Consider the following 19,622-nt stretch of genomic DNA (forward strand, 5'->3'; position numbering starts at 1 on the left):
TGCCATCAACACATACCATTGTAATGTAGGTTATAATCTGTTAAGATAAACAGGAAACATTGTCCTGTCTTCACTGAAATCCTCCAGAATCACTCAACCAATCTACACCCACTTGGAGCAACTGAAAAGCCACAGCACGCCTGGCAATACAACTGCAGTTTAACTTAACAATGTTTGCCCATGGACCTAGGAACTCATGATGGCTATGCTCTGCCTCACAGTATTGCTCCTGAATATGAGTTGCTGGAAACCACAGGGGAGTGCTGTTTTTATGTTCAAGTCTTCCAAGGACATAGCTGCCTCATACTAGGAAGTCTCTCTTACCTCAGATAAACCACAGTACGGTGGTACCTCGGGTTAAGAACTTAATTCATTCTGGAGGTCTGTTCTTAACCTGAAACTGTTCTTAACCTGAAGCACCACTTTAGCTAATGGGGCCTCCTGCTGCTGCCGGGCCGCTGCTGCGTGATTTCTGTTCTCATCCTGAAGCAAAGTTCTTAATTTGAATCACTATTTCTGGGTTAGCGGAGTCTGTAACCTGAAGCATCTGTAACCCGAGGTACCACTGTAAAGGTGGTCAGAGTGGCTGTGAATCTGTCACCACTCTGACAATGCAAAGGGAAAGTAAGAGAAGACAAAACCAGATGTGATCAAATAGATATGATAGATTTGTTTGTTTGTTTGTTTGTTTGTATGTATGTATGCAAGCCCACGGTTAGGGGCGCCTTGTTTTGATTTCACGTAAGCCACTCTGGAAGCATTTTTGGCTGAAGAGAGGGGTACAAATGATCTGAATAAATAAATGTGATGGGGAGTTGACGACCAACATTCATAATTTACTGGACATTTTCCTCGTCAGCTAAATGAACATATTTGACAGAGTCTGTACTAGTTATGACCTATAGAGATACAACAGCCTCAGACAAACCACAACCGATAACAAATGAAGTTTTTGACTAACTTCAAAAAAATTAAAACTGCGCAGGGCTACAGACATACCCTCCGTTACATCTCCAGAGGTTGCTGCTGTTGGCTTATGAGATGCAGGTTTGTTGGCCAACAATGCTGGTGGAATATCAGCTGCACCATCAACCGTCAACACAGCACATTCTGGACGACGGGGTGGAGGCACTTCCCGAAGCTTCTTCACAGAAATGCGTATTCTTTTCTTGGTGCAAGCAGCAGGCTTGCTGTCAGCGGACACAGCTGTCCGAGGGTCAATGGGCTTCTTTTTCATGGGGAAGCTGGTGGAGCGGATGAGAATGTCACCAGCAGTGAGGCTATCAGAATAACTCTTGTTCACACCAGACGTCTCTTCCACTTCCATTAACAGCTCACGGTACAGGCGTCAGTTTCTATGAAACAAAACACAAGATGACCCACAATTTCACACGTAGCAAATGGAGAAAAGGGGAACACAGGTGCAAGGATTAGGATATCAATCACTTATTGCTGTGATTATGAAAAAATTAAAGGTAAAGGACCCCCTGGAAGGTTAAGTCCAGTCAAAAGGGACAATGGGCTGCAGCGCTCATCTCGCTTCAGGCCGAGAGAGCAGGCGTTTGTCCAGCATGACTAAACTGCTTCTGGCGCAACGGAACACCGTGACATTTTATGTACATTTTATGACAAAATGTACAAGATGCTCAAAAGATAACCCCCTTCACCCATTTAAACAAAGGGGTACTGCATGTCATCCTCGTGTGACAAGGGATGTTTTGTTTACAGATGATCTGAGAAGAAAAATATGCACAGTAGGCAACTGTTAAGTCTATCTGAAATGACATTCTACAGAGAAGAAACTAAACTGTGATCCAACCAACTTGTATGGAGGGATCGTAAGGCTCTTGTTCAGAGACACAATTCCCTCTCTGCCATATCCCTATACGGCAAAGGTTGCAGAGTTAACAGAGATCCTGAAATAGGATGTGGATAGAGGTGCAAGAGTCTTATGTTCCTCTTTTTCTACATGGGTTACGGCAATTTCAGATGGCTTCACAGAAGGCAATAATTACCTCCAAGTTCCTTGGGGAAGGAAGACATGGTACTCGTCTATAAAGGCACTCAACCCCTTGAACCACAAGGAAAATGTCATCTCCCCAAGATGAACACAAGGGGTCCTAGGCATGCAAACACTTTAGAATTAATGAACTGTTCTAGGCTTCACCGGACCTAGGTCTGCCAAATGCAAAATTCTGTTTCTGCCTGTCCACACTGCCGTAAATCCAGTGCTGGTTGTATCCAGAGGTATGCCATCTGAAAGTTCGCTTAATTTGTTTGTTTGACTGTCAAATGTACACTTGAAGGAGCATCTCCACCCCTATCGTCCAGCCCAGACAGTGAAGTCCAGCTCCGAGGGCCTTCTGGCGGTTACTTCACTGTGAGAAGTGAAGCTATCTAGAACCAGGGCCCATCCTGTGGAACACTCTCCCATCAGATGTCAAGGAAATAAGTAACTATCTGATTTTTAGAAGACATCTGAAGGCAGCCCTGTTTAGGGAAGTTTAAAATGTTTGATGCTTTATTATGCTTTGATATTTGTCCGAAGCTGCCCAAGGTGGCTGGGTACAAATAATAAGATGATGCTGATGATTCAGGGCTTTGTTCCTCCAGCCAGAACTCGCTGGAACAGTTCCAGACGGCCTGTCAGGTGCGTGCTGTTGCCTTTCTAAGAGAAAAAGAAGGAGGTGTTCAATGGTGAGTTCTGGCACCTCTTTTTCTAGAAAAAATAGCTTATAGATTTGCACACTGCCCCTTCATCCGAGGATCACAGGGCAGTCAGTAGTGATGTGGAAGTGAGAGCTGGACCCTAAAGAAGGCTGATCGCCGAAGATTTGATGCTTTTGAATTATGGTGCTGGAGGAGACTCTTGAGAGTCCCATGGACTGCAAGAAGATCAAACGTATCCATTCTGAAGGAAATCAGCCCTGAGTGCTCACTGGAAGGACAGATCCTGAAGCTGAGGCTCCAAGACTTTGGCCACCTCATGAGAAGAGAAGACTCCCTGGAAAAGACCCTGATGTTGGGAAAGATGGAGGGCACAAGGAGAAGGGGACGACAGAGGACGAGATGGTGGGACAGTGTTCTTGAAGCTACTAGCATGAGTTTGACCAAACTGCGTGAGGCGGTGGAAGATAGAAGTGCCTGGCGTGCTCTGGTCCATGGGGTCACGAAGAGTCGGACACGACTAAAGGACTAGACAACAACAACAAATAAAAGCACAAAAAACACAAAACAATAACCTCCCCCCCCCCCCGGTGCCCCATTTATATTCCATGTATTTAAAAGCGGGTGCAGGGAAAGAGGTGGCGAAGGGGGGTCCCCCCCTAAAAGCTCTGCCTCTCTGGAGCTCACCTTCCATCCTCCCCCCCCGAAGACCCCCCTCCCTTTCCCTTCCTCCCCCCTCACAGCCACCCACCGGGAAGCACCGCCTGTTGCCATGGTAACAGCAGCACCGCCAACCGGGGCTCCCGCCGCTCCCAAACGGACACATTGAGCCCAGCCCCTTCCTGCGCCTTCAAAACAAATCAGAGAGCCGGACGCTAAGCGCGCGTGCGCCGCTTATTTAAAAGGAGATGGGAAAGCACGCATGCGCACAACCCACGCCCATCGTCCGCACGCGGGCGCCTCCCTCTCGCGCCTCTTTCCCCGCCCGACCGCCCTTGGTCTGTGTCACTGGAAGAAGTGTCCGGGTAGAAACTAACCCCACCGCGCAAGCGGCCCCACCCTCCTAAACTCTCTCGCATTATCGCGCCTAACCTGCAGAAACGCCCTCAGGCCCCGCCCGCTCTCTCGAGTTTGTCAGGCTCGCGTCGCTGGGGTAGGACTTGGGTGTGTGTGGAGGGCGGGGGGAGGGGTTCTAAAGGGGAGGGCGCGGGGGACCCTTTAGGGCGACGCACCCCGCGCGGCAGATGGAAGGTAAAGCTATCCTAGAGTGCGCCGGCGCTGATTCGTCTCCAGCACGAGGGTAATGTAAGATGGGGCGAAGGAGCATTGGGGGGCTCGGGGAGGGGAGACGGTGCTTGCGGTAAGCGCAGGCTGCGGGGGGAGATGAGTTTGTGTGGAAAGGAAGGGCGTGGGAGACCCTAGGGCCCTAGGTGCTGAACAGGGTTGCCATCTTCTTCAATCAGGACTGCGCCTGTGCCTTTAATAGCAGCTTCCCCATGATAAATCTGCCAGGTGGAGCCTCTCTTAACAGGGAGAGGAAATCCCGCGGGAGAGCTCTGGTTGCATGGATTTCCAAAGCAACCCGGGGCAGGGTTCGTCTCCGGGGCGTAGGTGGACCCAGGGGTAGGTGGCAACCCTGGGGTGATAGGGAGAGGGAGAAAGAAGCCAGGAGGGGGCGCCTATGGGTTCCCTGCTAATAAGTTCCCTGCTGACTTCCAGCGCTGCTCCTCTGAGGAGGAGGAAAGGTTGGAAGCATGACCTTGGCTGGCTCAAAAACTGACACTACATGCCCTTCACTTTGGGGAGGGACCTAAGCAGCTGTGGGGTCTGGGGCTTGCATCTGGGAAGCCTGAACTCAAATCCCACCTTGGGCACGCTGCATATATCTGTATTTCAAAGCCTCTGCCTTAAAAATAAAGTCAAACATGGTATCACTGATTCAGACAATTATGGGTGGAAAATGTGTACCTGCTGCCATATCATAGCTGTGGTTTAGGGAGTGTGTGGTGTTGCACATGTGTATAAAATTTTTCATGTAAAGGCAAGCACCGCCCGCCCCCCCACAACTTGTGAAAGAACCCATACAGGGCTGCCGGAAGATAAACTTGATAAAGATGATAAGCATTCCCATTTATTTGGCACTTTAAAAATGTATCAATATTTATTTGATATCTCACCTATTTTCATCATGGAACCCAAGACAGTATGCATGTGGTTCCCAGGTGGGACTCATCCAATCCCCAACCTGCTTTGCTTCACGAAGGTGGTGGCCTCACATGCCTTGAGGCCACATCCTGAGACCTGACTGACAATTGCTGCCCCACAATTGCACATACTTTTCTTTCTGCGCATAGCCATATATTACAGCAGAGTTCTCCCATCGTATTTCTTAGTTCACTGGGGGTATTTATATTCAATATTTGTATACTGCCTTCCATATTTAATAACAAAGTTGTGCACAAGAATACAAGAAGATTACAAAATTTGGAATAATACAGCAGTTGCTAGGTGGGTAGTTAAAATAATTCAAATGGTATTAGTAGCCAGCAAAGGCTTCCAAGAACATATATCCCCCCCCCAATGAACAAGATTTAGGCTGCTGTGTATTACATTTCAGGCATAAATATTTCAGAATGATTGTTGATGTATACGTCTTGTGTTCACTTTAGGTGGCAGTTATCTGAGCGCTAAAATATGGCTGGACAAATATCAGAATCTGATCAGATCAAGCAGGTAAATGCTGTAGCTGCAAAGGATGCTTTTAAAATGTCGGTGTACCTAACAATTTGGCAATTTGCATGGTTTTAATAGCTGTATGTAATAATGTATTTATCAGCACAGAGCTGATGCTCATTATATGCTATGTTAAGTTCGTTTCCCTCAGATGCATGTTGCCCCTGCATACCCCATGTGTGCTAATTCTTCAAATAAAGCAGGAGTGGGGAACCTTTTGGGCTCCACAGGCCAGGTCTTTATCAAGATCGGCCTGTCAGACCAAATTTGACAGGTGGTTATGACTACCCAACTGTCAGTTACATGATATCATTATACCAGCAAATGATTGACAGGTAGACAGCCCTTGTACACATGTCAGAATCCCTTGCACCTACTGCTGCTGTGGGGAAAGTGGGAATAAAGTTCTGGTGCTTTGCCAAGTAGCAGAAGGTGCTTGGGAACCCTGCTGGCTTCCTTTTCTACCTTATAAAGTGGGGACAAGACCAGACGCTTTCTCTCTCCCCTTAACCCCTGTTGGGAGACAAGAGAGATAGCTCCACCCTGTGGAGGAACGGAAAGAAAGGCTTTTCCAAGTCTTGCTCCCCAATACAGTGGTACCTCGGGTTAAGTACTTAATTCGTTCTGGAGGTCCGTTCTTAACCTGAAACTGTTCTTAACCTGAAGCACCACTTTAGCTAATGGGGCCTCCTGCTGCTGCTGCGCTGCCGGAGCACAATTTCTGTTCTCATCCTGAAGCAAAGTTCTTAACCCGAGGTACTATTTCTGGGTTAGCGGAGTCTGTAACCTAAAGCGTCTGTAACCTGAAGCGTATGCAACCCGAGGTACCACTGTATCAGGGACTTGAAGCGGGAGGGGGCAGATGGGGAAAAGGCTTTGTGAGCCTCCCTCTCTTCCCACTTTTAAGTTTCCAGCATTGGGGACTTGAAGGAGAAGATGAGGAGACTTGTGAAGGCTTTTCTAAATCTCCCCCTTCCTTGTTTGTGTCCAGTTTGTGTTATGAGCTGTGTTAATGCCTCTGCAAAAGCCTTTTTGAAGTATCTCTCATGCATGAGCTGCTACAAAAGGTGCTTTTGCAGAGGGCTTGAATCACCATTCAGCTGATGAGTAGGGATTAAATCCTTCTGCCTTGGCTGTGCAAACCTGTTCCTTGCCAGAAATACTATCGAGCAGCCAATGCAGAATTAAACCTGGTTCTCATGCTCATCTGCTGATGTCACCAGTGATGTCAGCTAAAGGGCAAATGTATATGGTGTAAAGAAAATGGCATCCCAGGCCACAATTGGCCCACAGAAAGAGATTCCCCACCCGTAAAATAAAGGATCTGCCTAGTTCTGAAGATCTCTCTTGATTTATTAACAGTTCAAGGAATTTCTTGGGACATATAACAAATTGACAGAAACCTGCTTCCTGGATTGTGTGAAAGATTTCACCAGCCGAGAAGTCAAGCCAGAAGAGGTATGCAGCTATTCTATGCCCTTTGGGCTTGTACCTGGTAGAAATTCAGTGTAAATTTGCACGTTAATCAAGAAAGCTAGCTAAACCAAACATTTCAAAAGAGATGTAGCTCTTCTGTTCGTGTGGCTCTCAGGTTAGATATTAATTGGATTGAATAAAATGGCCCTGCTGGATCAGTCCAAGAGTCCATGATAGTCACTCACACAGCTCCCTTATTTGTTATGTGCTAGAGTGAATGACATTGTCATCAAACACTGGAAGGCAAACTGAACGACAGAGACAGATAAACGTTATCTATTTCCCTAATGTGGGTTGTCTGTTTCGAAACTGAGTTAATGTTGTGTTAAAATTCCAGCTCAGTGGTAAACTAAAAAGGGGAGCTTTGGCAAAGTGGTAAATATATGTGTTCAGTTTTCCCATTTCCCCAGAGAAGCAGTGTATTTAACCCTCAAAGTTTATTATACGTTTTCATTATATTATTAGTATGTTTTTAAATTGCCATAACTTCATATAGGGTAATGTTCAAATGTGAAAACGCAAATGATTTCCATGTTCAAATTACTGATTTTTTTTAAAAATGTGAGTGACTACAGGGTTCTTCCCATCTCTCTCTCCTTGATATAGATGACTTGCTCAGAGCACTGCTTACAGAAGTATTTAAAAATGACCCAGAGGATATCTATGAGGTTTCAGGAGTACCACATTCAGCAGAATGAAGCGCTGGCTGCCAAAGCAGGACTTCTTGGCCAGCCTCGCTAAAAGGCAGGGGCTGCCTTTGTGAAGGAGTGCCAACGTTGATTGCAGTGCACACAAAGGTGCATTGGTCCCCACCGCTGCTGCGGCAACATCCACCAGCTCGGAACAGAAGAGCTCAGGAAACAACTGAACTGTGGAAACCACCAGGAGCTGCAGTTGGGGTTGGCAGTGGCTGCAGAGCTGATGGAGTCTGTTCCGAGATTGTCTTCTATTGTGCATTGAAATAATGTTGATACCACCTTTTTTCTGGAGGCTTACAGATTTGCTTCTGACCGTCACTAGGTTAAAGATGGGGAGGGAACAACCACATTTTAGTTTTTGTTGTTTCTTATACAATGACTTAATTTTTAATACACAAGCGTGTCGCCCAAAAATTATATCCCAAAGTGTCTAAAGCGAGGTTTATTTTTTATTTAATCAAAGTAAAATAAATGGAAATTACTGTTTTCACCGAGAGTCTTTCGAAATGAAGTCTCATAGGCTGTCCTAAGGTCCTGCCTTAAGAGTAGCCCCATGTGCGATGCCACATTCTCATTCAGCGGTAGGATCCTGGTCACTCAGGGCTGTCTCAAGCCGCTGGAAGAGGGGGAAAAACATATCAATGGCATGGGTACTTACGTGCTTAAACTTTTGAGTTCCGAAACTTTTAAAATGTTCTCATTTCCCTCCCAAGGACAGATTTATGTCCTTCAACTATTATCTTTCTTCTCACCTTTGCAGCCCCAAGGTGCTGGTACCCTTTGTCTTTTAGCTTATGGGTGATGGTGGACCACTCACAGTAGACTAATGGAAGCAGTCTACTTGGATTTAAGCAAGAAGTTCAACATGGACAACATTCTAATTTATTTAAAGTCGTGGTCGTGTGGGCCCAGTGAATGACTTGGGAACATTGGAAGCTGCAACACTCCTGATGCTAAGCAAGTGTGCACCTGCTTAACCCCTCAGAAGAGTAGGATTTTAATATTAAAAAATAAGTAAATTGCAGTGCAAAGTATGGGGCAAAATTCAGTTCTGAATAGCACAATGCAGTGGTACCTCGGTTTATGAACTTAATCCATTCTGAAAGTCTGTTCTTAAACTGAAACCGTTCTTAAACCAAGGCACGCTTTCCCTAATGAGGCCTCCTGCCACCCTGCCCTTCCACCATTCGGATTCCGTTCTTAGACCGAGGTAAAGTTCGCAAACCGGGACACTACTTCCGGTTTTGTGGAGTTCGTAAACCAAATAGTTCGTAAACAGGGCTGTTCTTAAACCGAGGTACCACTGTACTAGTTTTAGCGCACAATGCACTAAAACAGCATTTTGAAACACTTTTGCCACAGTGCAGAGAATGGTAAGTCGCATTGCATTCCTCCACAAGCTGAGCCAAGGCCTTGCTACTGGGTATGAGTCCCTTTCTGCCAAATTCTTTTTTTAAATAAAAAATAATAAAGCTGAGCCTTTAATTAGCTGCCTGCCTATGGTAATAATTAAACAAGTCGCAGCATGGCAACATGCAGAAATCTCAAGGTTCTATACAAACCACGAATGGCAAATTATGTCTGAACACCATTCTGGTTAGACAGTGCCTCCTGTACAACATTCACCTGCGTTTCAAAAGTTAACAAAGTCTACCTACTTGCACTGCGTATGGAATGTTGTGCAGAAGCATCTCAAATATATGGGGGGGTAGAGTGTGCTTCAAGACGTGCGTTAGCTGGTTTGGATGTGTGCACACGGCAATGGCATTGGCAAGGTGTTCGATGCTCTTCTTGTGTTCTCCTGTAATTGATTCAGACTCCTAAAACTCAGGTATTTGTGACCCTTGGAACTACAGTAAGCATTTGCGCTCCATGTACCATGAACCTCATAGTGCTCCCACAAGCTCAGCTGTCTGAACCTCTCAAATACTCTGAGGCACAAGACGCTGCTGCCCACCCTCCTCTGCTCCCTTCATGCACCCCATCTACTATGGGACAAAAACATATTCCCTCGTAGGGTTGCCATGTTTCAAAAAGTGAAGATCCGGACACAAAAGTTGTTGAGCTTTGAGATTTTCGTTCGGATGCTGTTTGTGGGGGCCGAATCCCGGCTATGTCCGGGAAATTCCGGAGGTATGGCTGCCCTATTCCTACATATTGTAGCAGGTGAAAGGATCAGTGGAAGGAAAAAGCACCCTCTTTTTGCTCAGGGTTTTTAAAAATTGCACCAATTTCAGTAATGGCTTTACTCCGAGTATCAGTAACATTGGATGCAACCCACAAGTGGCAGAGGTCATCGGAAATCAATATTGTCCCAAACTATGTATTATGTGCAATTGGAGTCTGCCCTTCACCAAGCAGTCCCAGAATGGATTACATAAATGCAACTAATAAAGGCATTGTCTTTTCTGTAATTCGGAGCTACTTCTGAAGGGAAAGGTCAATTCTCTCAGTTGTGATTTCATGTACATTTAAATTCTTTATTCTGTACTGTCAAGCCTTGAGGGGAAACCAGTGACATCATAGCAGATCTATTTTGCTCAGTATTCATGAACAGAAACTTTCAATTCAGCTTTGTATGGGTAATAAATTCCATGAGATGCCTTTCGCAAACAGGAACAGCAGACAGCTATGAATTTGCCTGAGGTGCATTAAAATGATCATCACGCTCGTCTGTGTTAATGGTCTAAACCACTGAGCCTCTTGGGCTTGCTGATCAGAAGGTTGGCAGTTCAAATCCCTGCGACGGGGTGAGCTCCTGTTGCTCTGTCCCAGCTTCTGCCAACCTAGCAGTTTGAAAGCATACCAGTGCAAGTAGATAAATAGGTACCGCTGTGGCGGGAACAGTGTTTCCGTGCGCTCTGTCACCTGTCACAGTGTTCCATTGTGCCAGAAGCAGTTTTAGTCAAGCTGGCCACATGACCTGGAAAGCTTTCTGCGGACAAGCGCCGGCTCCCTCGGCCTGAAGCAAGATGCACAGCACCCCACAGTCGCCTTTGACTGGACCTAACCATCCAGGAGTCCTTTACCTTTACCTTTTTTTTACTACTGCCCACCTAAGTGGCAATAGAAATGGATAATTTTCAAGCAATTTATAGTCTCTCTGTGTGTCTACACATATATGCATATTCCACAAAAGTCAGTTCCTCTTGTCCTTACCTCTTGCCAGCCACTCCTGTCCCAACTGTATCTCTTCCAGAAAGAACTCTTGTAGCTTTGCAGTATCTTTCATCTCACGTAACTAAGGGTGTCACAAACATATTTTCAGCTTAACAAAATGGAGCATTGGCTAATCAGTTTGAGGGCTAATGAGAACGAAGGCTGTAATGTAAAACAAAACAAAAATGTATTTTTCTAAGATTAAGCATTGAGTGCTGGGAATCATTTCTGCAGAAGCCCCTATTTTTCTAAGTACGTAAACCCACTGAGTGTAACAGGGCTTCAGTCTTGGAAGACTCCAACTGCACCGGCACGTAAACAGCCTATGCAATTGCAGAACTATTTCCAGATTATTCAACCAATATTTCAACATTCAGCAAAATTAATATCATTATCTGAAACTCTGTCATATGAAACTGAAATATCTACAGGACCAGCCACCATTCTAGAAGCACTTGCCATGTATTTGTGACGTGGCCTTCAGAGATGAGTACAATTCCCACCCCTGACTTAGAGAATGGGTCAGAATTGGAATTTTTAAAAGCTGCGTAAGACTTTCATTCTTAGCTGAAGGATCACAACTAATCTGCATGTTCATTACTTGCATGTCATTGTCAACGAAAACTACAGTGCAAGCCTATGCAAGTCTAAACAGAAGTAAAACCCTCCCTTAATTCAGGGAGACTTATTCCTAGGTGTGCAGCCTTAATGTATTTCATAGACCTAAGGGGAATCGATTCCAACCCCCTGCAATGCAGGAATCTTTTGCCCAACCTGGGACTTGAACCCATAACCTTGAGATTACACGTCTCATGCTCTACTGACTGAGCTATCTTTACCCATTACATTCTATTACATTTCTATTCCAATACTGCTCCCCAAAATCTGGCTGTTTCTGAAAAACTGCTATAGAAATTGTTATGTACTGAAGTTCTCACCCTGGGCCAGCAGGGGGATACTGCAGATAGTTATGCAAATGAAGGATCGAAAAGTGACGTTCAGTGATTGGATAGTTTTGTATGCAAATGAAGGATCGAAAAGTGACGTTCAGTGATTGGATAGTTTTGTATGCAAATGAAGGATCGAAAAGTGACGTTCAGTGATTGGATAGTTTTAGAACGTTGCAACAGTTGCAATTGTTCTGTAGCTCTATATAAGCAGGCTGACTGAGCTCCTCAGTTTTAGTTCTGTTCCAGCTTACAAAATAAAGAGCTGCTTTGGAGAAATCGCTGTGTCGTCTGCTATGTCAACCCACAACTTAACAGAAATTATGAAAATTGACAAAATGATTCAGACTTCAAATTATCTGCAGTCAAATACAACGTGTCTAAAAATCCTCTACCCCAATTTCCTATTCCCTACCATATTATCGAACCACAAAGGCTATCACTTTATTAAAAAAATTAAATGCAAAAAGATTCCCAAGGATCTGCTAAGATTCTGCAAAATAAATCCTGTAGCTACTGGGTGCTATTGTCATACTGAAAATAAAAATGACAGTATACTTTTTATAAAATGGGTTCCCATCCTGTGGCGGGTGGAATTATTTTGATCATACTAGAGTCCAATTTTCACAACCAATTTTTGATTTTCAAAAATTAAAGTTTTTGAGAGACGGGAGATGTTGAGGAAACCAAACATAATTTTTCACCTCTGCATCATGCTTTTTTGCCTTTTCACACTCTTTTCTTCTTTCTGTAAGAATAACATGGAATAGTCAGTATCCACAATTAACAGCCTGGAGCTGTGACATGTTTAAACTCGACTAGCATCATTGCGGCTGCCTGCCTGCCTGCCTGCCTGCCAACCACTGCAAACGTTAAAGCTGATGGGTGCAATTCCACAGTGCTAATAACCTTCTAGGACAATTATGTGTGGCTTCACTGTAGCATACTGCTGACCAACAAAGCAAAGCAAACACTCCCCTTGCTTTACAACCACTGAAAGGCGAACATGCTGATTAGATTAATATGCGAGTCATAGAACGCACCCTTGCATGCAGAATATCCTGGGATCTCCAGGTATATCGTGAAAAGACTCTTGCCTGAAACCCTAGAACAGTGGTTCTCAAAGTGCATGGCCGGAGAGCGTGGCCAGTGCGGCAGGAAGATTCAAGGACACTCGAAACATTTAAACATTTCAGTGTATTGAAATAAAAAAATTAAGGTCTTATACAGCGGACGCTCGGGTTGCGAACGTGATCCGTGCAGGAGGCCATTCGCCATCCGCAGTGTTTACAACCTGCAGCGTTCCTTCTGCGCATGCGCCGAAACCTGGAAATAACCTGTTCCGGTACTTCTGGGTTTCGGCGTGTCCATAACCCAAAAACGCACAACCTGAAGTGTCCGTAACCCAAGGTATGACTATCTATCTATCTATATGTAATAAATGTTCATAAATGCAGCAAGCACATACATAGATGTGTGGACCAAATGTCTGGAGCAGCACACCCTGAAACCCACCACCCATATGGGGAAAGGAGTACGCCTTCCACCTCAAATTCCTTGGAGGAAAAGATGTGCTAGGAAATGGAGCTGTAGGACTACCTCACAGGGAGGGTTTTTTTTTTAAAAAAAAAAATGTTGATTAAGACCAGGCATAGGCAACCTGCAGCCCTCCAGATTTTTTTGGCCTACAACTCCCATGATCCCTAGCTAACAGGACCAGTGACCAGGAATGATGGGAATTGTAGTTCCAAAACACCTGGAGGGCAGAGGTTGCCTATACCTGATTAAGACGGCTGCCTAAAAGGGCCAGGAAGGGTATCTACCCAACGCCTTCGCAAACCGAATTCTCTCCCGAGGCCTCTGGACTACAACTCCCACCCTCCTCCTCCGCTGGCCACGCCGGCCGGGGCTGATGGGAGTTGTAGTCCGGCAGCCTCCTCGCCGGGGATGGGCCTAGTTCCCGGTCGCGGCTCCTCCTCCTCCCTCTTTCCCCTGAAGCGAAGGCGAGGCCTCCCCCGCCACTCACTCTCCCTCAGCCTCCGCTTGAAGTCGGGCGCGCTGCGGCGCCGGTGGTCGAAGTAGAGGCAGTAGCCCAGCACGGCCAGGCCGCAAGCGCCCGCCACCAGCCACGGCAGCGCCCGCCACGCCCAGCGCTCCATGGCCGACCAGGCGCCCGTTGCCGACCGCAGGGGAGAGAGGGAAGGAGGGAGGCGAGGCGGCGGCGGCGGCGGCGGCGGCGTTGGCGCTTCTCTCTCTTCGACTCTCACGCAGTTAAAGTCTCCTCAGTGGCTTTAAGGCACTGCGAGCCGCTTCGAGGTTTCTCCTTGAATATAGAAAGCGGTTGGTATAGAAAGGAAAGGTGAATAATGGTAATAGCCTTGGGTGATTGATTGATTGATTGATTGATTGATTGGCATTTATGTCCCACCTTCCCTCCAGTCCTGCCCCATTTTACCTTCACAACAACCCTGTGAGGTAGGTCAGGTTCTTTATGTATGCTACAACGGCAGCAAGAATACTTATAGCAAAGCACTGGAAGACCCAAGATCTACCCACTCTGGAAGAATGGCAGATGAAGTTGATCGACTGTATGGGACTGGCAGAAATGACCGGCAGAATCCGCGACCAGGGAGAAGAGTCAGCAGAAGAAGATTGGAAGAAATTTAAGGACTATTTACAGAAATATTGCAAAATTAATGAACTTTGAAAGATGCTATATTGAATTTATGTGGTCTCTAGCTGTTATGATAAAAAGAACTGGGATTAATATTGTTTAAGTCATAAAATTTAAAAAGTTGACTGGAAAATAAGGTGTTAGTTAAAAGGAATGTTAAGAGATTAGGATTTGCTGGATTAACAATTTGAACTAGAAAACAAGAAGGGGAGGTATGAGGAAGTCAAACATGTTATTGAAAAATTGTTATCGAAATTGATTTGTTTTTAATATTTTTCTTTTTCTTTTTGTGTCTGTATAAAATTGGAAAATTGAATAAATATTTATTAAAAAAAAAAAAAGAGAAACTGACCGGCCCAAGGTGGCTGAGGGGGGATTTTTAAACTGCACAGGCTCCTCGTTGTGAAAAATACACTCTTGTTTTCCCTTTCAGGAGTTTATTAATTATGGCATTCATAACCTACCTCCCCCGCCCCCCATCTGAGGTCAAGGCACTTCACTTAATTTCCCACAACAACCCTGTGAGGCATGGCAGGATTTCGGTTGGATGAGGCCCTAAGCTACTGAAGGAAATGGGGCCCTTTATATGTCCAGGTGTCCTTTGTCAACAACAAATTGTCGCTGTTTTTTGTGTTGAATATATGCTATATGGTAATTGATGGACCTAATACAGTGATGGCCAAACTTGGCCCTCCAGCTGTTTTGCGGCTGCAACTCCCATCATCCCTAGCTAACAGGACCAGTGGTCAGGGATGATGGGAATTGTAGTCCCAAAACAGCTGGCGGGCCAGGTTTGGCCATCACTGACCTAATAGGTATGTATCTCAAGCCATTTGCATATGTTGCCATGCGACCAGTCCATGCAGAATGTAGGCACCCTTTATATAAAAATGAGCAACCCAGTGATATTTTAAGGGAGAAAGCTAGCAGGCGCGACCCATTACTTACATCAGATGAGCCTACACAACACAAAACACTGTTGCTGTATGTAGTTTTTATTTTACAGTCGTACCTCATGTTACGTTTGCTTCATGTTACGTTTTTCCAGGTTGTGTCCCTGGCGACCAGGAAGTACCGGAAAGGGCTACTTCCGGGTTTTGTCACTTGCGCAGAAGCGCTAAAGCATGCTTTGTGCATGCGCACAAGTGCCAAATTGCATTGCGCACAGATACAGCGCTTCATGTTGCGGGATTTTCATGTTGCAAACGGGCCTCTGGAATGGATCCCGTTCGCAACCAGAGGTACCACTGTATTTGTTTTTTACCTTGTATTTTGGAAATGTACATCCAGGGTTTTTTTCCTTTGATTTTTTTGGGGCCCCCCAAGAGAGTGGGGCCCTGAGCTATAGCTTGTTTAGCTTATATGTAAATCTGGCACGAGGTAGGTTAGGCTGTGACTGGCCCCCATTGCCAGTGAGCTTTGTGGGGTAGGATTTGAACCCTGGACTCTATTCCCAGGTCCCAGTTCGACACTCTAGAACCGCTGCACACCACCACTGGCTCTCAACATGTGGGGCACAACTTTGCCCCTTTTGAACCCCACAAATTATTATTTTTCTGGAGCCACCACTGATTTGACAAACTTTTGGAAGCGGTACCTGGATTTCTGGCTGGGGGACAGGGAAGGAGGAGAGGGAAGTGTCAGAACAGGAAGGGAAGCAAGTGTATAAAATAGATTTAACATTTTATTTTGCTTTGTGCTTCTGGATGATGGGGGCTTCTGATGGGCTGGTAGGCCCCTGCACCCTTGCCAAAGTAAATGGCAAGGGGCAGAGGCAGTATACCACTGACTACCAGGGGTCGGGGTGGGGAGAAGGCAGCACCTGCACCACAGGGCTCTCTGGAGACAATCCGGTGCACGGATGCTTGGATGCACGGATTCTCCAGGTGCACAAGCCTTTTACTCCCAATATAGAATTTTAAGCGCTTTGTGAGTGACAAGATAGTATTTAGGCACCACTGCAGAACTAAACCACCACCTTGCAGAGATGGGGTTGCCAAGAGGGGCACTTTTGTTCCATGAAGTTCAAAGCAGCTTCGTCTTTATCCCTCAAGAACCTGGCGAAGTCAAAAGAGCAAGCATTTCACTCTCTCTTGCCTTCATGTTCTCCCTCTCTGGGCTTCCTGGAAGCTTCCAGCTGGAATTAAGCACTTGGAGCCACTCTCCACATTGTGTTTGATGGATGCAGGCTGCTCTCTGGTCTGTGCTTCCCTCTCCAATTGTTTATCAGTGACTAAACTGAAGTGGGGATCCTGACCGGATGGGTGCTGTAACCTGCTGGTTCCTGGATCTAGTTATTTGTTTTTGTTTTTTTTAAATTAATTTTTATTCAAATTTATAATAACCAATCCAATTACAATTTAACATCCAATTTAACTTATACATCTTATAGACTTCCATCAACCTATCTGACAATTTCCATATTTTTCACAACATTTCACATTCCTTAAATTGTGTTGCACTTTAACAGTCCTTATTTTGTCTTTCCTTTTAAACAACATTCCTTACTATTCTCTTCACAAAGCTTCCTGAAATCCAACAAGCGTTATTTCCTGATCACACACAGTTTTGATATACTCTGTAAATTTGTTCCAGTCCTCGGTGAACCTCTGATCGCGTTGGTCTCTAATTTTACATGTTAATTTATCCATCTCTGCGTATTCCATCAGTTTCATTCTCCATTCCTCCCTCGTTGGCATTTCTTCCTGTTTCCATTTTTGGGCCATCAAGATTCTGGCAGCTGTAACTGCATATCTAAATAGTTTCACATCTTTCTTTTCAACATCATTACCTAGTATGCCTAGTAACAATGCTTCTGGTTTTTTTACAAACGTGTATCTCATCATTTTTTTCATCTCGTTATAAATCATTTCCCAGAAGCTCCTCACTTTCTTGCATTCCCACCACATGTGATAAAATGTTCCTTCTTTCTCTTGACATTTCCAACATTTATTACTAACTTTGAACATCTTACCTAATTTCACTGGAGTTATATACCATCTATATAACATTTTCATCACATTCTCTTTTATCGTGGTGCATGCGGTGAATTTCATTCCCTCTTTCCATAACCTTATCCAATCATCAAATTGTATATTGTAACCAAAATCTTTAGCCCATTGAATCATTGCCGTTTTAACTTCCTCGTCTTTTGTATGCCATTCAAGTAATAGTTTATACATTTTTGACAATACTTTTACATCGCTATTCAAAATTTCTTGCTGAAACTTTGATTTTTTTCCTGAGTAACCTTTCTCCCGCATCTCTTTTTTAAACATTGCATTCAATTGAAAATAATGCAGCCAATCATACACTTTTTCTTTAACCTCTTCATATGGTTTCAAATTCCATTTATCACCTTCTTTGATTATTAAATTTTCATATGTAGTCCAATCTCCTGTCATATTGACTTTTTTCGTGCTCATTATCTCCAGTGGGGATAACCACATTGGTGTTTTCGGCTCTAATAGATTTTTGTACCTATTCCATACTTCAATTAACGTACCTCTAAAAATATGACTTTCAAAACCTCTATGTACTCTATTTTTGTCACACCATAGATAAGCGTGCCACCCAAATCTGTTGTCATGTCCCTCTAAGTCCAACAATTCCGTATTCTCCAGTTTTATCCATTCTTTCAACCAGCAAAGACACGAAGCCTCATAATATAACTTCAAGTCTGGCAGGGCAAAGCCTCCTCTTTCTTTTGCATCTGTTAATATCTTAAATTTAATTCTCGGCTTTTTGCCCTGCCAGATATATTTTGACATTGTTCTTTGCCATTCTTTAAAAATAGTCACTCCTTTAATTATTGGTATCATCTGGAACAAAAACAACATTTTCGGTAGCACGCTCATTTTCATTGTTGCAATTCTTCCCCAAAACGATAATCTCATTCTTGCCCATACGTCTAAGTCCCGTTTAATCTTATTCCAAACTGGTACATAATTATTTTGAAACAAGTCAATATTTCTAGGAGTTAACGTAATTCCTAAGTATTTTACTTTTTTTACTACATTCATTTCTGTTTGCTGCTGTATTTCTTCTATAACTTCTTGATCCAAATTTTTAACCATTATTTTGGTTTTTTTCCTATTTAATTTGAAACCTGACACCTGACCGAAATGTTCAATTTCTTCTATCACTTCTTTAACACTCTGTATAGGATCCTCAATAGTTATAACCAAGTCATCGGCAAAGGCCTTGACCTTATATTGATTACTACCCACAGTTACTCCTTTTATATTTTCATTGTTTCTTATAGTTCTTAGGAAGACCTCCAGGACCGAGATGAATAACAACGGAGACAACGGACACCCTTGTCTTGTACCTTTCATTATGGCAATATCTTCTGTTATAACGTTGTTCACAATTAACTTTGCTCTCTGTTCTGAGTATATTGCCTTTATACCACTTAGGAAAGATTGACCTACATCCATATATTCTAAGTTCTTTAACATAAACTCCCAATAGATGTTATCGAAGGCCTTTTCCGCATCCACGAAAATCAACATCGCTTGTTTATCCTTCCCGCTTGACAAATATTCAATTATGTTAATCACATTTCTTATGTTATCTTTCATTTGTCTCCCGGGAAGGAAACCCGCTTGGTCCTTATGTATCATTTCATTCAATACCTTTTTCATCCTATTTGCCAAAATATTTGCAAACATTTTATAATCGTTATTCAGTAACGAAATTGGCCTATAGTTTTTAACCTGCATTAAATCCGAGTCTTGTTTGGGTATTAGCGTTATGTATGCTTCCTTCCAAGTTTCAGGTAATTCTCCTTTTTCCAATATCTTATTCATTACATCTTTCAATGGTACAAGTAAAGTGTGCTTCATCTCTTTGTAATATCTTGCACTGAATCCATCCGGCCCTGGCGCCTTCCCATTTTTTAAATCCTTTATTGCTCTTGAGACCTCTTCCAGTTCTATTGGTTCATTCAATTTAATTTTATTGCTGTCTGATACTTTTTGCACCTTTTTCTTATTTAAATATTCTTCTATTGCTTTAATGTTAAGTTTCTCTTTTCTTTTGTATAAGTCTTTGTAAAAGTCCACAAAACCTTTCCTTATTCCCTTCGGGTTCTCTATCTCTTGATCTTCTATTTTGATTTTCTTAATTGTACTTTGTTCCTTCCTCTTTTTAATTTGCCACGCAAGCCACTTTCCAGATTTGTTTGCATATTCAAAATTCTTTTGCTTCATTCTTCTTATGTTCCATTCCACTTCTTTGTTGATTATCATTGCGAATTGTGTCTGT

The 19,622-nt window shown here is 43.9% G+C and overlaps 3 protein-coding genes across 16 annotated transcripts in view; 1 reads left to right on the forward strand and 2 right to left on the reverse strand.

Moving 5' to 3' along the window:
• KIAA0586 overlaps positions 1–3,666 on the reverse strand; it is a 75,289-nt gene extending 71,623 nt beyond the window's left edge. For all 11 annotated transcript variants that reach the window (XM_083610007.1, XM_083610014.1, XM_083610010.1 and 8 more), the window contains exons 1-2: positions 3,419–3,666; positions 1,000–1,355 (exon numbers count right to left, since the gene is read on the reverse strand). In XM_083610007.1, the coding sequence (XP_083466133.1) occupies positions 1,000–1,327 (328 nt within the window). In that variant the 5' untranslated portion in view covers positions 1,328–1,355; positions 3,419–3,666. The remainder of the gene's footprint in view (positions 1–999; positions 1,356–3,418) is intronic.
• Positions 3,667–3,679: 13 nt separating this feature from the next.
• Positions 3,680–8,064, forward strand: TIMM9 (translocase of inner mitochondrial membrane 9). Of its 4 annotated transcripts, none has more exons than XM_083622072.1 (4): positions 3,680–3,820; positions 5,337–5,400; positions 6,763–6,858; positions 7,483–8,064. In XM_083622072.1, exons 2-4 carry the CDS (start codon positions 5,362–5,364, stop codon positions 7,615–7,617), a joined length of 270 nt encoding a protein of 89 aa, XP_083478198.1. In that variant the 5' UTR covers positions 3,680–3,820; positions 5,337–5,361; the 3' UTR covers positions 7,618–8,064. The 4 variants fall into 4 exon arrangements, with proteins under 4 accessions (XP_083478198.1, XP_083478196.1, XP_083478197.1 ...); XM_083622070.1 differs by lacking the exon at positions 3,680–3,820 and adding an exon at positions 3,866–3,967; XM_083622071.1 differs by lacking the exon at positions 3,680–3,820 and adding an exon at positions 3,949–4,027.
• TOMM20L (translocase of outer mitochondrial membrane 20 like) lies at positions 8,002–13,871 on the reverse strand. Its single transcript, XM_083621619.1, has 5 exons — positions 13,707–13,871; positions 12,385–12,428; positions 10,734–10,815; positions 9,233–9,375; positions 8,002–8,190 (listed from the first exon to the last, which is right to left on the reverse strand). The coding sequence occupies exons 1-5, from the start codon at positions 13,837–13,839 to the stop codon at positions 8,146–8,148; spliced, it is 447 nt and encodes a 148-aa protein (XP_083477745.1). The 5' UTR covers positions 13,840–13,871; the 3' UTR covers positions 8,002–8,145.
• Between the last annotated feature and the right edge of the window lie 5,751 nt (positions 13,872–19,622).

This window comes from Podarcis filfolensis (assembly GCF_964270895.1).
Source record: "Podarcis filfolensis genome assembly, chromosome: 1".
Lineage (NCBI taxonomy): Eukaryota > Metazoa > Chordata > Lepidosauria > Squamata > Lacertidae > Podarcis > Podarcis filfolensis.